At 35.9% G+C, this 18,491-nt stretch overlaps 1 protein-coding gene across 2 annotated transcripts in view; it reads right to left on the bottom strand.

Annotated features, from left to right (window-relative positions):
* Positions 1 to 17,344, bottom strand: part of pde3a (phosphodiesterase 3A, cGMP-inhibited) — an 82,773-nt gene extending 65,429 nt beyond the window's left edge. For both annotated transcript variants that reach the window (XM_083528311.1, XM_083528312.1), the window contains exon 1: positions 15,604 to 17,344. In XM_083528311.1, the coding sequence (XP_083384437.1) occupies positions 15,604 to 16,494 (891 nt within the window). In that variant the 5' untranslated portion in view covers positions 16,495 to 17,344. The remainder of the gene's footprint in view (positions 1 to 15,603) is intronic.
* Positions 17,345 to 18,491: the final 1,147 nt, after the last annotated feature.

Here is an 18,491-nt window from a genome sequence, read left to right as displayed (position 1 = left end):
AACTGTTGTCCACAACCTCACCCTGGTCGCAGAATTTGGCTTTGCTTACCCTAGGCCTCATACACAGCTGTTTCTATTTCAATTAGTGACTGTGTTATGAACTTGATGATAATCTTTGTAAAATTGGTAAAATATACTCCTAACACTGGTTCTACAAAATCCATGACTTTGTGCAAGTGTATGAAGTGTGTAAGTGTAAGAATTGAAAGCCAACGGGTGGTCAGACCAAATATTGATCTAATTTAGATATTTTCTGTTCACCCTCTATTCTGTAAATTGATAAAAAAACAAAAACAAATAGAATTTATATTTGTGAAAGAATTCCCACTTTACAGCATTTATTGTTTATAGCAAAAACCCTTATTTTCAATGGGAACTTTACATTTTACAAAAATAAATAAATGAATGAAAAAATTTAATAAATAAATAAATGTTTACATTTGACTTCCCGTGGGCTCACCACCTGCAGGAGGGAGCGTAAGGGACGGTGCTGTGGGGATTGGGCAGCAGTCGAAGGCGGGGGCCTGCTAAGACTGCTGCCCCCGCGACCCGAATTACGGATAAGCGGGAGAAAATGAATGAATGAATGTTTACATTTGAATCCTAAACAAAGTCTCTTTCTGAATCTCTTTAGTCATTATTGATTCATTTTTAATAAGATATTGAAACATATTTTTTGGATTATCTCTAAAATAACAAAAACAACTCAATATAAGTAAACATTTCAACATTGCATTTATTTTTATACATAAAATATGTTTAGACTATGCATGCCTAATCAGTTTCCATCATCAGAACATGTACCAGAATTCATTACAATTTTCCATACATTTACAAAGCAAACAACAAATATTTACATTTTTAACATCATAGCAATGACCCTATTTAGATCACTTCAAAATGTATTTAAATCATCATACCATGATATGATTTATCCAATACTTTGTGACGATATGATATAATGATAAATCTTACAATCATGTATATACTTGTTCTTTACATGTTAATTATAACATAGTGAGCCATAAAATAGGATGAAAACATATGATACCGATACTAATTATTATCCACAAATACTGTAGTTACAATTTGTAAGCTATATGTCCAAAATACAATTTAATTTCATGGTGTGTAAAGTTAGAGTGGAAGATCTTGAGTGTCCTGCACAGAGCCCTGACCTCCTCAACAACACTGAAAACATTTGGGATTGATTTAACTACAGACTGACCCCCATACCTCTCACTTTCTCTACTGCTCCTATAGCTAAATTATCACTTATTTCCACAGCCAAAATCTAGTGGAAAACCTTAGGAATATACCTGGAATGAGATATTTAACATATGCATATGGGGTGTTCAAATACTTTTGGTCATCTAGTTTTAATTTTATGTTGAGATGTTCTGCATGTTCTTTATTTTATCTATGAAATTATTAGAGTAAACATTTGTATGTCTTTCTATATGAGTGTATAATTGTCTAGAATGTCACAGTGTGACAGAAATACATTATATAGACATATGCTACAATTAATCACATTTACACAGATTCATCTCAATACATATATAAAAAAGGGAGAAGTTTCTATAACGTAATCGAAAGCACACAAAGACTGATCTGTTTCTCAACTCCCTCCCATGAACTCATGCATGTTTTAAAGAACAGAAATGTTAGTTACACATACTCAGTATGTGGTTAAAACTCCATTCCCATTGCAACATTGCGTTCTTAGCTTATATAACAAAGATGTATAAAGTAATAGAAACTGTTTTAAAGTAGATCCCTGGTTGCATATGTCACAAAGTTATGATTTTGATTTACCGGACATACAGAATGCATCCAAATATCTACTAGAAACTCAGCACAGAAATGATTCCAAGAACTTAAAAAAGTCTCAGTCTCCAGATTTGCAGCCTGTTCAAAGCCCAAGGTCTAAATTAAAGAAGATCCTCACACCCAGCCCTAAGAAATTCAAGGAGCTTGAAATACTCAGCAGGAGCTGAAGATTCCCAAACAGTGCAGAAAGAGGCTCATAGCTGTTATTCCCCCCTTGAGCGAATTCACAAAGTGTGCAAATATTTCTTTAAGAAACATTGCGTTAAATCTCTTTGGCCTTTGGATATAGCAAATTATGAGGCTCAGGGTTACTTTCAACTAAGCTGTGTGTTGGTAAGGAAATGCTTCCTCCAGGATAATTGGTGGTGCTTTCTTACTTTCTTTCTTTCTTTCTTTCTTTCTTTCTTTCTTTCTTTCTTTCTTTCTTTCTTTCTTTCTTTCTTTCTTTTTGGGTCATGAGGATCAATAGAATACCTATGAACACGTGCCAATTTAATAGTCCCAGTTTAAAATAATTCAAGTCAAGTCAAGTCAAGTTTATTTGTATAGCGCTTTTCACAACAGACATTGTCTCAAAGCAGCTTTACAGAAAACAGAAAAAAATGCCTATAAATAAAGACTTGCCATACAAGCCAATGAGAAGCTCATATGTCTTTGGTTTCAGCTTCAACCAATATGCTGTATAATTTCGCAAACCTGTACTAAAACCAGGGGATAGTGAAACGTTTGTTTGATTAGCATAGCTCACATCACACATTTAGCTCTTGAAATCAAGTTTTAGTGATTTGCCAGTGGTAAATTCTGTCATGTAAATTTGTTAAAACTTTATTTTTAGCCTGAAACCATAAATTTGCAAGTTCAGTTAAGCTTGAGAGTCTAGCCCACTGCCTCATGCCATCTAAAACTTCTCTGTGTTCTGTGACAGCCCTTTGGCCAATCAGTTAATTTGAAGAAATTTGCATTTCTATGGTAACCACTGAGGCAGTGTGTGTTATGGATGTTCCACTGGAAAAGGGATGCACCGGAATGTAAGTTTCTCTACAGCCTTCCCTCTTTCCCTCCCCCGTTTCTTCAAACTGAGGCTGTATATTTTGGAGTTAAAGAGCAGAGGAAGGCTCTGAGGAAATCTCTGTTTGTTTAACTTGTTATTGTTCTGTTCATCTTGGATTTCTTGCTCAAATAGTTACAAATTTTGAGAAGCTTGATTCACCCATATACAATTTTTCTGGCTGTGGACTGAGCACACTGTCTCCCTTCTATGTTCATGAACTAGTATAAAGTCATTTTTAAATAAAATACCAAATACCTTAACTTTAATTGTATCAAAATAAACGACAAAATACAGCAGCCACAACATTTATCAAAATAAACTACTTTGTTATTGCATTTTGAAAATACTAAAAAATACTTTTACAAACCTTCCATCAATTGACCTATTTCATCTGTTACTTCACCATTACACTGACTCAGTTGATTATGTAAACAGTGTTTGCAACAGATTTTCTCACGCCGAGTCAAGCAATAAATGTAACATATGCAACCAGTTAACATATCAAATATTTACATATATATCCCTTTAATCTCCCAGTTAAAGTTTAGTTTCAAAGTAACCAACAGTTTAATGTTTAACATTTCACGAATGACTAATAATTATATCCTAATTTAATTACTTGGCATTTGGTAACGAAGGGCTACTTTACGTCAGCAACACTGACTCAATGACAAACAAGTCATTCATAAGAAGACAACGGATGGCACCTGTATTCATAGCATTTAATTGTTAATCATAAATATAATAATACATTACGTGTCAGGAAGGAAGTCATTCATGCAATGGTATGAAAAATCATGATCCTACTAAACAGCTACTTCAATTAGTGTGCAATATTTGGCAATCAAATATTTATTTATCAATCATTGGACACCTATTTAAAAGCTGGCAGCCTGCAAGTTTCATACTTTCACCACCTTTTTCCATATGGATCAAATTTCTGTTCTGATCTTAACAAGTCTGGGCAAACTATTGAGTAGGCACCAATCAGGGGCCGCATTTTAATGATGTCATCATGTAGACTTCTTACAAAGTATTTTACAATATTTTAAACCAAGAACCCAGTAAAAAATACAAAAGACTAAAATATTCAGTTACAAAATATGAAGCCATTTATATATATATATATATATATATATATATATATATATATATATATATATATATATATATATATATATATATATATTTGAAATTATATATATATTATATTATATATAATAAATACTGCCTAACTTCACTGTATGCACCATCGGTTCACTCTGATCTTTTAGTTTTTTTCTTTCTGTCTGTAAATCATTAATGTATTTTCTCGCCTTCAGTCTTCTGAGCTTTCAGTTCTTGATGATTAGAGGTTTATATTTTCAGTGTTCTCTTTATTTCTGCTGTTGAAGTCTTGGGTAGATTATTCGTGGAACTCAAAGGTTAACAGTGATTTCAGCAAAAGCCATTGTTTTCACACACTGACCACAGCTGTCCTCAGCCAACGCAGTGACTGTAAAATTCAACAGCACTAGGACTGGGATGGAAACTTTTTTTTTTTTTTTTAGGAACTAATCCTACACACTTGGAGATGTCTGTATTCTTCACTTTCATAGTACATTTTGCTAAACTAGGGCTAGAAAAAAATAGCTGGGATATAATTAAGCCTCTTTGGAACTGTAGTTTTAGTATGTAGTATGTCAGTGTGTGTGTGTGTGTGTGTGTGTGTGTGTGTGTGTGTGTGTGTGTGTGTGTGTGTGTGTGTGTATTACACATTGTGCATGATAAAGTAGTTTATTTGAATTAAATAGGTTGTCAAACACCATACAAGTTACTTAGATGTTATAATGCTATTAGCTAATAATCATAGTGAGTAAATGCATTGTTCTAGTATTTGGAGACAGCACTACTGTCCGAGCAGTACTGCTCAAAAGTGAAGGGGGGGGGGGGGGTGCAGTGAGAATAAAAAAAATAAAGACAAAATTGCAGATATAAATTTCCTGGAGTGAGAGAAGAACCTAGTTATTCTGTTTCTTACGGACAAAATCAAATCAGTAACAGCTTAAGGCTGAATGAACACAGCTCAGAAAGAACAGTCTGACAGTCAAATATTTAATGAGATTTAGGACTCCATTTTTGTGCATTCATAATTGCTATTTAGTGGTGCAACAACAGTATGTGCCTAATTTGGCTATTTTAATTTTTTTGCCGGGTTCTTGCTTTTCTATTTTGATGGTCAGGCATTAAAACCCTTGTGCCTGATGTTTGGAGGGGTAAGACAAAAGTAAGCACAGTTGCCCTTCTTTAACCCAGATGTAAAGCTATAATATAATATAATATAATATAATATAATATAATATAATATAATATAATATAATATAATATAATATAATATAATATAATATAATATAATATAAAAAACACTCAGACAATTAATTAAATTAAAAAAACTACCATCACCAGGTTTATTACTATTATAAATAAAAGGGTATTCCAGAGCGCTTGTACACAAAATGCACCCGACAGAAAATACAATTGCTGAAAATTCAGTTAGATTGATCAAGCAACTTTAAAATACCAACATCTATAAGTGAAATGTAGTTTTGTTTTATGAAGATTGTTCCTGTTGTATCATCCCTGTGTCAAAGGCCTTGTACTGTTCTGCTCACTGTTCACCCAGACATCAATCTATATAGGAGTCCATTTCACAGTTAAATATTTAACAATACTAAACAAAATGAGCAAGTCTATTAATTCCCAAGGGGGCTTCAAAACCAGATGTGTTTGCACCATCAACAAACCTTAATGGTAGATTTGGGCTGTTATCTGTATAACACAGACCCTCATTTGCAATCACAATGTTTCAGTTCGGGTACTGACTGATAGAAAGGACCGACAACCGAACGAACACATCTGCTATGCACAGACAGGCCAATGCAGTCATTTTGTTTCTTATGTATTTTGTGTTTGCATTAGGATCATGAAAGTTTAACTGAGAAATATGTCAGTCAAATCAAAGCCAATTAATCAGTGTGTTTATGTGACAAGATTATCTGCTGCTCAAGCTCCCATGCTTGTATGAAATGTCAGCTGTTTAGTCACAAAAAAGGCAGGAATCAGGGAAATGGAGGTGGGGCAAACAGTGGGGGATGGGGTCGACCCCAGCATATTTTTAAATGGAACACAAAGCCCACAGCTGGAAAGACTGCATACTTCTGCTTGATTCTCATTGATTTCACAGAGAAGTTGTAGCTATCCATTAGTTACATATATGACATCACCAGATCGCCCAATTTAAAAACAAACAAGAAACAAAACAAGATTAATAAAGCGGAAAACAGAAAGGAGAAAAAAGGGTACGCTTATGTTTTTTGCTGATAACAAAGTATAGTTGCATAATCACCAAATAAAACATTACATGTGACAGGAATGCCACTGAATGTCTTAGGATGTCACTGAAAACATAACGGGTGATCATATACATATGTGCTTATTATAATAACCTCCACTCCTCTGAGGTCAGGTCAGGACCTGATGTCAAGAAAGGGGGTGAGTGGGGTTAAGGTATTCAATAAGGTTGTGTTAAACGTTCAGTGTAAAAGAATGGTATATTCTTTTATTTTATTTGTTCTATCTATCTATCTATCTATCTATCTATCTATCTATCTATCTATCTATCTATCTATCTATCTATCTATCTATCTAATTATAAATGATAAATGATACAACAAAATTCACCTATTTTTAAATGTACGTGTATTTATCCCCAATCAGCAGCCTGGGGTGATTGTGGAAAGGAAAAACTCCCTTAGATGGTATGAGCAAGAAACCTTGAGAAGAGCCAGACTTAAAAGGGGAACCCATCCTTATTACATTACTTCTACATTCCATTTAAAAAGGTTATAAGTTCAAAACCCAGCACCTAAGTCGTTCTGGATAAGGGCGTCTTTCAAATGCCATACAGTAATGTAATGTAAATGTAAAATATATTCTTGTTTAAAATGAAAAGAAATGACTAGGATTTTTAAACATATTAGCATAATTATTAAATGATTTGTATTGCTGAGTAAAACTGCAGTGCATTTGCATTTATAGTTCTTGTATAATTTCCTAACATTAGCAGTTGCTCATTTTACAGAATGTCATCCAGTGCAACCATGAAGAAAAGACCATTGTAAAACTTTTATAATGCAATTTACATGGTACAAATAAGATTTTTTCCAAGACATAGACATATGACCTTCTGTTCTTATCATATATCTTTTCTCATGCATTTAAAATGGCCTATTTACAATCTAATTTGTGTCTCAAACTGGAATGCTATAGTTTATTAATAAAACACAGGAGATGATATAAGCTACTAATGACTGACAGTAAATTTGTACACAGTATATATTGCACTGCATGTTTTGGAAAACATTTTAAGGATTAATAAGTTCTGTAATAAAATCTGTATGTGCAATAGATATTTGAGATTTGAGGGCAAAAATAATTTATTTCAATATTTTTTTTTTGTAAATGATGAGCAAAGCACATGATCATATTTAAGACCATAACCAATTAACTGGATGTTTGTCTGGTCACTTTCAAAACTGACACACTGGCTTTTATGCAATGCCATAATATAATACTGAACAGAAACAGCAGATAGCGACAGTAATGTTCAAGCTGTTGTATGATAACTATCACAGAGGAGCAGTGAACAGGACACAGATAACCTCTAATCAAACCTATTTGTTTTCATGACAAAAAACACTACCCCAGGATTCACTCTTAGAGTACAGTGTTCAGTGTCTGATGTCTGCTCAATAAAAAACTGGTGCAGATAAATCGTCCTTTATTCCACCTATCTAAATGACAGAAAACTTTCCCTTGCAGGAGACATGGCACAACTAAAAGGATGTGCATGTTATTGTCTACATCTCATGTTCAAGAACATTTAACAGTGAGAGAAAGTTCATTTCTATCTAACATAGAGGCATGAAATGAGACAACGTTCCTGCAGAACCCTGGTGCTACATGAAACAACATAGAGCTACATAACAGAACACAGAGCAAGGACTAAAGTAAATGTATATATATATATATATATATATATATATATATATATATATATATACATATACATATACATATACACACACACACACGACTCGGACCACAGGACTCATGAGAAGAACTACTCAATTCTGTTTCCAGTGTAATGCACTGCATATCGTATATGGGAGTCACATGATAAAAGAACGAACGACTCGGACTAGAAGAGTCGAGAGGTAAAATTTTTCACAACAGTAAAAAATTAAATTAATCACTTTTTCAGACTACTCATTCCTCTGAGACACATTAAAGACTTGTTCAAAATGAACATCACGACTGTACAATGACCAGACTGAACTGGAATATATGTATGAATGCATACAAATAAATAGTTAAAAAATAATATATTTTGATTTCTGGATGTTTTTTTTAGATTATGTCTCTCACAGTGGACATGCACCTACGATGACAATTTCAGACCCCTCCATGATTTCTAAGTGGGAGAACTTGCAAAATAGCAGGGTGTTCAAATACTTATTTTCCTCACTGTATATATAAGAATGTGTACGATTATTGCCTGTAAGTTAGTTCCTTATAATAGTTTATCCCTGATGAGCAAGCCAGTGTTGACTGCGGCAAGGAAAATCTCCTTGAGGTGGTATAAGGAAGAAACCTTGAGAGGATCCAGACTGAAAAGGGATCTCGTCCTCATCTGGGTGGCACCGAATGTCCCTTTCATTGTAGATACATTGTTGAGGTGTGTAGTGATAGATGCGTAAATACATCCATTCACTCCACTAATGATTACATCTAACATGAACTTGGAAATGTAGGTATATATTGTCTGGGTTGCAGATAAAGCAGTAGTTATCCATATGCCTGTAGGTAAATGTGTGCTAGTGGGCCTGTGTTGGTTCAGTGGAAAGGACACATCTGGCTTAAGCTGTCCATCATTTCCAGTCTCCACTGCAAGTTTTGTTTCACACATTTCTTTGCTTTCCTAATAACAACAAACTTTGCAGATTAATGGATATTTCGAAGAAAAAAGACGTCCTACATTTTACAGGTCAGCTTATCTTCATAAACCATTTATAGAGATAGTGACTAATGACTTTGTTATACATAGAAAAGACAAACAAAACACAAAAAGTAAAAAAAAAAATGCTGTGCACACATTTTTGTGATGGTATCACCAGCATTTTTGGACAAGTAAAATAATTTGTTAAATGGTTTTATAATACATTGAACACACAATGAGTGTTAATAGGGCTTATATATAAAAGCACACCCTTTGCCAGCATACTTGTTAAATTGCAAAGAACTATTTCCAGCAAAGAAGTTAAGTGTAGCTCTGGACTGAGTTGCAGTGGAATGCAACAGTAACAATTTAAACCACATACATCACTTTTTCTTATTTAGAGATTATTAATTAATTAATAAATTAATAAATTATTATTATTATTATTATTATTATTATTATTATTATTATTATTATTATTTAGAATCTGTCCTAGACAAACCTGTTGTGCACAGCATTTACTCGATATGAATGTCAAGGCATTCATTAATGTTTAAGTTATATTTTTATGTAAAAAAAAAAACATCCACTACACTAAGCAGGAAATAATAGAGATAACAGTCATGATTACATCTTTCATTGGACAGAACTAATGACCTCTGCATCTTACAAACCAGTCTAAATAGTATCACTCTGTATGACATTCCACTGCTGGGCCCTTGAGCAAGGCCCTTAACCCTCATCTGCTCAGTGGTATATATGAGATAATTGTAAGTCGCTCTGGATAAGGGCGTCTGACAAATGCCAAAAATATAAAATAAAGTACATATTAAGTCCACATTATTCCATAGACTAGGTTTCTGTGCATAACAAACAACTGACCACAGTATCTGGCCTTTAACTGTATTACACACATTACAAATATTCCTGGTGTCTCAAGACTAAATTCCCATTCTCATTACGTTAACAGGAAGCTGAAAATGTTACCAGGCTAATGACTGCACAAACCATTATACACTCAAATGGCGCAGATATCTGCATTAAAATCTATACTCCGGAAACATTGAACCGAGGGCAATGGGATATAAAAAAAACACTACTACAAACTTATTTAATTTATTTTCTGTGAATCTCTCACATGTATGTTATGGCAACATTATCATAACTGTTTAATCAAAATTGGTTGATGGTTGATTGGGATTTAAATTAATTAAATAACAAAATGGTTTTTGGGGAGTTTCAATGGGGCAAAATCACCATATTTTTTTTTTCCTCCAGTATTCAGAGCTCTAGGATCAGAACAGCTGCAATTTACCACATACTACACAAAATCCCCAATGCCCAATGCATTAAACCTAACGGCAATTTGCTATTTATCAACAAAACATTTCAACATTTTTAAAAAGAACGTTCTAGTTTCTATTGGAATTTGCATCTATTTCAATGACAATGGGATATAAAAAAAAACACTACTACAAACTTATTTAATTTATTTTCTGTGAATCTCTCACATGTATGTTATGGCAACATTATCATAACTGTTTAATCAAAATTGGTTGATGGTTGATTGGGATTTAAATTAATTAAATAACAAATTTGTGTCCTTCTGCTTTGAGAAACATTTAAAACACATGAGCCCATCAAACTTCAGTAAAAAAGAAGTTATAATAGTATGTATGAAATGGTGATTAATTATGTTTCCTAATCAACCCCCATTTTCTTTTTGCTACAATAAACATTTTATCCCCCCAAAAGAATTATTTATGGAGTATGGGGAACTGGGCCAAAAAGGCTGGCATTTAATGTTTTTGGAGGACATTGTATTTTACTCCATTTTAAAACAATAGAAAAATACACTTAGACTCGCTCACCTAGTTTTTGTTAAAAGCATAAGGCACATGTTGTGGTTACCAGAATCAGCAGCCAAACTTACAGGTTTCCACAACAATAATACTCTCTGAATACTCTTTGAATGAAGGACAGGCTTAACCTCAAAGTCGGTCAGGCCAGTGGTGGCTGGTGCGGTTGGAGTTTCTAGTCCTTTGGAATATGCTAGCATCATCACTGCTAGGTTTTGGGCAAAACAATATGTCACAAAACTAGCAGTGTCTGATGCAAAGCTTTTCTGTTTGCTTGTTTTTAGATTTTAGGCACCAGCTTTTCTTTGTATACTGTGAAAATCTGTCATCAAACTTTAGGTTTCTATGCCTATGACCTCACAGTGTCTATAAACCAAAGGTATTGAAGTCTCTCAATGTTTATAACTTTGTTGTTTGTTGGCATGTTCAAGACATAATGTTGTAAAATGACAACATAGAGGAATTGAGAGCCAAGGTGCTACCCAAGCAAATGCCATAAACTCATATGTATGTTAAAACAGTTAACTAGCTAAATGTGTCCATTACAAGTCAAGTCAAGTCGCTTTATTTTCATTTCAGCCATATTCAGCTGGTAGAGTACTTAATGAAACAAATCAACATTTCTACAGGACCAAGGTGCTTCAAAAACAACAACAAAAACTACACAAGACAACAGAGAATTAATTAAGGCAACACAGACTTACACACAGCACAAGATAGTACAATCATTACCAGAAAACAACAAAACAATAGGCACAATGAAGGACAGTGCAGAGCTGACCAGAACACAGAGCTGGTGTGGAATAAAGTGCAGGATATTCTTTTTCAGGCGTTAGGTGGAGGATAATTTTGTGCATCGTTGGGTCCTCAGTTAGTCCTATTGGCCTACTTACTATTCAAAATTAAAAACTACACAACTCTCAGAACCTTCTCCACATTGCCTATTGATTTATAGGAAAGGTATACATAATACATTCTAAATACTGCTCAAAATATAATGTATTAATATTACTTTTAATTATCCGCTTAAATAATCTATTTTAACTTCCATTTCTCATCCAGTTCTCAACACAAATATACATTACTAGCTAGCATTTATACTTAAATATGCAGTCTGGAATAAAAGGTTATTCACGTAGGCTGAGTAACTGACTGACACATTCAAAATAAACATGTGCTACTTTATGGCAACTTATTACTTTTAAGATACATTAATAACTGTGTTGCGATAAAATAATAATAATCAGTTAAAAATTGGATTTCAAACTTTCCCTTTGCTCTAAGGCGGAGTGCCATTTCAGCAGCAATGTAGACTGTTCGACAACATACAGAAAAGTGTCAGCCAAGTCTAAGCTTTTAAATGAGCAGATGGAATTCACCACACTTCAGCTTCTAGGCTCAAAAATTGGGTGGGTCCAGTAACAGCATTTTCTCTTCTTTTAATATTCTGACTATTTTCGGGGATTTGTCAAAGATTTTTTTTTTTATCTTGAATGACATTCTTGAATACCAAATTTCCTGTGTTTTTCTCCAAATGTTTGCACATCTGTTGCAAAAAAAAACAAAAAAAAAAACAACATACGCTTAAAAAATTAAAACCACTTCTCCTTCTGTGTAATTAGAGATAGAAAAAATAATAAACCATCCATCAAACATTTAAAACCTTTATAACACCAAAACTAAGAGCCACATATAGACAAATTCACAGACATACTTTTTACTTTTGGCTAGACCTTGAACCCACTACTGGCCCCCTCTTCATCTGCCTGATATATTCTTGAAAGTTAAACACACCATTGAGTGTCGTAACAAGACGGGCCTTGTCTAGGGAATGAAGCTCATATGGACAGCTAGCAGGGGACCTATGAGAGAAAGGCATGCTGGGCCAGAGCCAGCCCAGGTTAAAATAACAAGCTCCCTCTCAGCAGCTATGGGCCATGGCGTTTACATGTGGCACACATGCACACACACACACACACACACACACACACACACACACACACACACACACACACACACACACACACATATATTCCAGCTGAGTATGCAGTAACACATGCAAACATGAATCATAACACAGTTAAGTTAGGTTAATGATTTACTTGTGCTTAATGTAGTGGAAAAACTGTGCATCTTGCCTATTTCTTTAAGAACTGTTCAGCTGTAAGTGAGAGAAAAGAGAAGCGGAGTATAAGGACAGTAACTTTAAAACTGATCTGTTCTTTGACCAGATCAACAAATCAGATTTTTTCATTGATCTGATTGAATTAACATCTTAGAATTGGCTGCACTGCTGCCTCTTAGCTTTCTGTGACCAGGCTTACCTGTAAAATTACAGGTTTAGGCTGGCTGGCTGAAGTTTTTGGCAGGCAGCTGGCCGTGCACGCAAGACAGCTGAAGCTACACATTCCAAGCTACACAGGCTGGCTAGACGAAGACCCCTTACAAGACACTGAGAGTGAAAAACACAGTGTTGGCACCCTGTCTAGCGCAACAATGTAAATGAGGCCAATTAAACAGAAGGGGTGAGAAACAGAGAAAGTGCAAGTGCAAGTGAAAAGTGAGCAAGTGTGAGAGAGAGAGAGAGAGAGAGAGAGAGAGAGAGAGAGAGAGAGAGAGAGAGAGAGAGAGAGAGAGAGAGAGAGAGAGAGAGAGAATGGGAGGAGGGGGTGAAAAACTTATTCCTGCATCTCTTTTTAAAACATTTATAAGGAGACCTTATAAAACATGTCACCGAAATATACCCGGTCTCCATGGATCGCCATTTGCGTCAATGAGAGAATATTGTTCTTCCTCATTTTTCCTCAAATAGATCCAGGCACACCCTCATGTCTCCTTCAAACCGTAATCCATTATCTTTTCCAAAGCACAATCTAAAAGAACCTGAAGGTACTGCCAATTCCACAAGCCTTTAGAGAGGAAAAAAACAACTTCAGGCACACATTAGGGAAAATAGGTAATGAATGTAAAATCAGTGATAAAGTCTGAAGTAGCCTGTTTTCAGTTCAAAAGTTTGGATTAGCACGATTTGCAGTCTAGGATAATCGCTCCTGCTAAAGGAAGAAAGGGGCTCGGGGTGAGGCTAGACTCAGGTTCATTAAACTATAATATATTGTTTATGGTCTTTCCAGTAAAACCCTCCTACAAATTTTCTAAGTTAGCTATTGAAGAAAGAAAGAAAGAAAGAAAGAAAGAAAGAAAGAAAGAAAGAAAGAAAGAAAGAAAGAAAGAAAGAAAGAAAGAAAGAAAGAAAGAAAGAAAGAAAGAAAGAAAGTTTTTTCAGTACTGTTTTTGGCACAGGGTTCATTCAGATGGGCTTATGTAATGCTCATCATGTGGCTGCAATGTTCATAACAGACCAATTTTATCTTTGTCATTGACAAAGGCATGTGTTCTGCAGAGTGGGTGACAGATAATGCCCTAATTTTCTTATCTCCTGAGTAGCAGGTTAATGAAGAACTAAGCACCTCAGAATGACATGGTCATTCACGCACACTGCTCGTTGCACACAAAAAGCTTAACCTCCAACATCTGTAGAAACCACATACCACAGTGTGTGTGTAGGTGTGTGCGTGTGCATGTGGGGCTGGACTGTGCAACTCCATTGAGCAGCACAGATTACTGGAAAAGCTCAGAGCCAGAAACGAATGAGTCACTCTTAGGTTATAGTATGATGCATTTACTTGGCTAGATTTCACAGATGAAACCAACTAAACATGCACGTGTTATACGATTATTTTTCTGTATGTATCTGTACGTCAATGTCCAAAATATTCAGTCACTAGAGGGCGCAATTTATACAACAAGCTGTCAGAAAAAAACTAGTGTAAACTAGTAATAACTACATATTATTCAATATATAAAATCAAATCTTGTAAACAAGAAAAAACACACGAACAGAAAAATATTTTCATAATCTGATTATTTTACTGTAATCTTAAAAGTATAAACCAAATCTTTCTTAAAATGACTGAAGTAGCTAAAGTGCTGCCAAAGTTTTTTTTTTTTTTATTAGGATATTTATATTAGACTAAATGTTGTAAAACGTAAAGCCATATTTAATGGATTATGAGAATTCTGTAAATCATTTTTGAATATAAACATAATCTGGTTTGCTAAATAACATTATTATTATTATTATTATTATTATTATTATTATTATTATTATTATTATTATTTAGCAATTTAGATACTTGGTTCTTGATACACTTTGGTAAAATGAAAGACATATGAGTGGCCTCAGCTAGGTGAACATGTCAAAAACAGTATTAAATAAAGTTAGTGCCAGGAGGCAATGTGGAAATGGTGGAACACACTGGAACAATTTCCTAATCATTCTGAAACACATATACACACACACACACACACACACACACACACACACACACACACACAGAGAGAGAGAGAGAGAGAGAGAGAGAGAGAGAGAGAGAGAGAGAGAGAGAGAGAGAGAGAGAGAGAGAGAGAAAGCCTGGGCCTGGGAGTAAAACATTCCCCTTAATTCTTCTCTGCAGAAGGCAAACACACCTTTTAGTAATAAACATAATTCTTTCCTGTAATGTGAACAGTAACACAGTCTGTTTGGCCTCTAAAATCTGTTTCACAAATATGAAGTCTGATTCATTGTAATAATATTAATAATAATAATAATAATAATAATAATAATAATAATAATAATAATAATAACAATAATTATTATTATTGTTATTATTATTATTATTATTATTATTATTATTATTATTATTATTATTATTATTTGTCCTGCCACCAGTCCACGTGAGAAACCCTGACGTTTTCAGTAAAATGTGGAAGGAAACTTGTACCTGGTCTTTTCGGATGCAGGGCAGGGAGGTTCTTCTGTGCGACTTGCTGCTGGCCTCGAAGCCGTGCTGTGCCATGTCTGATGAAACTACGGAGCTGGATCTCCTGCGCCTTTTAAACACGAGAAGGTCTTCTCTCGAGCCTGTCACGGAGTTGCAGCCCCCCAGTTGGCTTGTCTGATTCGGAAGCAGCCTGTCAGCATACCTCGCCAACAGGACGCCCAGAACCCCGACCAGGTACGCCAGGTAGGGTCTCCAGCTAGCGCGAACTCTGTGCAGAGAAATGAGCGAGGCGGCTCTGATGATGCTGATGAAGACGATGACGGAGATGCCCTGGCCCAGTCGCATCACCACGAGTGCCCCGCTTGCCAAGCAGCCGAGCACCAGCACGCAAGCTGTCAGGGAGTGCAGCTGCTCGTCCGAGCCATGCAAGAAGCTCTGCGCTGCCGCTTCTCCCAAATGACACAGGGTGAGCAGGAGAACGATAGTCCGGTCCAGCACTCCGCAGCGGATCAAATAGAGGCCGGCCCAGAAGAAGGCACTCACCAGTGTAAAAATAGGGGCGATCAGATGCCACAAAGCGAAGCAGAACTCCAGCACACTGGAAAGGAATGAAGACCCCGAGTCAGCCGGGACAGCACTGGTACAGCCGGAGCTGGGCTCCACATCCCACTCGACAAACTGGAGCAGAAAGGCAAGACAAAACGACACGGAGCCGACGCACGCCGCAGACGAGAGTTTACCACACCTCCAGCTTGCGCTCGGACAAAACCACTGGCAACCGCTGTCCTGATACAGAGGGGAAACACACGCTCTCACATAGGCGCTGCGCTTACTCCCGTGCTCAGCTCTCGGTATTCCTCTACAGAGATCTGCGTCTGCTCCCGTTGCCATCAGTCAAGGCAGGACGTGCAGTGGAGAAAAAAAAATAGAAGTTGCATAGGCTGTGCATGGATGTGAAGGGCTGTAAATGGAAGCCTGTGCGTGATTATTATTGCACAAGAATGAGCTTCGACGAAATCACATGCTTAAGTAAACACAAATTAAAGCTCAATGCATAAAAAAAGCAAGTAAGAGAGCCGGAATTCGCTGTTTCTTTTCTTTTTTTCTTCTTTCTTTCTTTTTTTTTTTTCTTTTTTTTCTTTTTTTTTAGCAACAAACCTCAGTCGGTTCCTTTCCCCTCGCCCGCCATCCCGTGGTGTGTGTGTGGAGACAGGCTACCGCGCACTGAGGCAGAAAGCAAGCCTCCTGTCTTTCTTCACAAGGCCATTGCTTCCTTCCACAGCTCCAGTCCTTCTCCTTCTTTTTTCTGCCTCTCTCCCTACACTCTCCACTTTTGTTTGTAACCAAACTAGTATTTTCTAACATCTACACTTTCTTTGCCTCCACTGGCTCTTACACAGCCATCACCCCTGTTCATAAAAACAACCATCATTCCTCACTTGCAATTCCGCTGGCTAGTCCTGATTCAGGCCAGGACTCGTGTTCCTCATGAGGCGGTCCGTAATGCAAGCACAGTGACGAGCTGTTAAACAGCATAACAATGCCACACTTTCTGTTTTCTGTCTTCTTCTATCTTCTCCATTGGTTTTTTCTTTACCATCTGCTTTTGCACTTGGAGCTTCTGAAAGGCAACTTTTGAACTAAACCATGCTACACTAAAACATTTGCACTGGTGTGTAGAAATACAGTGAGACAAATATGTGCCAAAAGACTTCACACAAACACAAGTTTTTCATTAGATTAATATTTAATTATTAGTTGTGCAAAATATAACTGTAATAAAACAAAGTCCATTTCATAATCCTTGCCTTTGTATTATGTGCCATATTGAGTAGCCTTTTTCTGTCAATACCTTGAGCACTGCTTGTGTACACACAGGCACATTAGTCTTTCTGCATGACACCATAAACCCATACTCTTACCGGCAAATGACTTTCTGATCTATACACATCTATCACAAAACCTTCATGCATTCATTCTGTTTCTTATATTTCCACTAGAAAATCTATCCATTTGGTTATTCGATCAAATAGATAAATTCCCAAGTAATAAAACATCTGTTCAACTAAAAGCAAATTTTAAAAGTTATAATGATTAATAGAGAAAGTTGAGGTAATTTCCAGGCCAGGTAATTTCCAAAAACAGCCAATGAATTGCTGTAACACAAATATCAAATCAGGCGTGGTAATGAATGTTTAATTTCATACTCTGTGACCTCTATAGAACAGTTGAGTTTGTTATGGGGCATCTTTCCTATTCATCATTACCAAAGAAGAATTGTCTTAGCCATGGAGTCAAACATTTAAAAACAGTTTGCCGTCTTGGGTGGTGAGCTGAAGTCTGAAAGGCATTGATGCTAAGGTGTTTATGAGAACATCTAACCTGAAATGAAAGTCATTAGGTTGAAAATAAAATATTAGAACTGCACTATAAGGACAGTATTAGGACACCTGACTTGTCCAGCCATATGAGGTTCTTCAAACTGTTTCCAGAAAATTGCCAGCACGCAATTATATAGCATGTCTTTTAATGCAGTAGCAGTTAAAACTTTCCCTTTTCTTTAATTAGAAAGCCCAAACCTTTTACAGCTTCAGGATATAATTCTCAGCTCAATGAAGATATGGTTGACATGGTTTGTAGTATAAGATCTTGAGTGGCTTGTTATAGAGATCTGACATCAACCCTGAATTGGAACACTGACCAGGCCTTCTCACTCTTTATTAGTTCCTGACATTATTAACGGCTTTGCCGCTGAATGAACCAACAAGCACACTTTAAAATCTGTGGAGTGGAGGTTATTATAACAGCAAATGGGTAGTAAATGAGGTAGTAAATGAGGAATAGGATGTTCAAAAAGTAGATACAAAAAGTATCCACCAACTTTTGTC

This window comes from Silurus aristotelis (assembly GCF_946808225.1).
Source record: "Silurus aristotelis genome assembly, chromosome: 24".
In the NCBI taxonomy this organism is placed as follows: domain Eukaryota; kingdom Metazoa; phylum Chordata; class Actinopteri; order Siluriformes; family Siluridae; genus Silurus; species Silurus aristotelis.
Note: the sequence above shows the minus strand (reverse complement) of the source record. Positions and strands in the feature narration are given on the sequence as shown.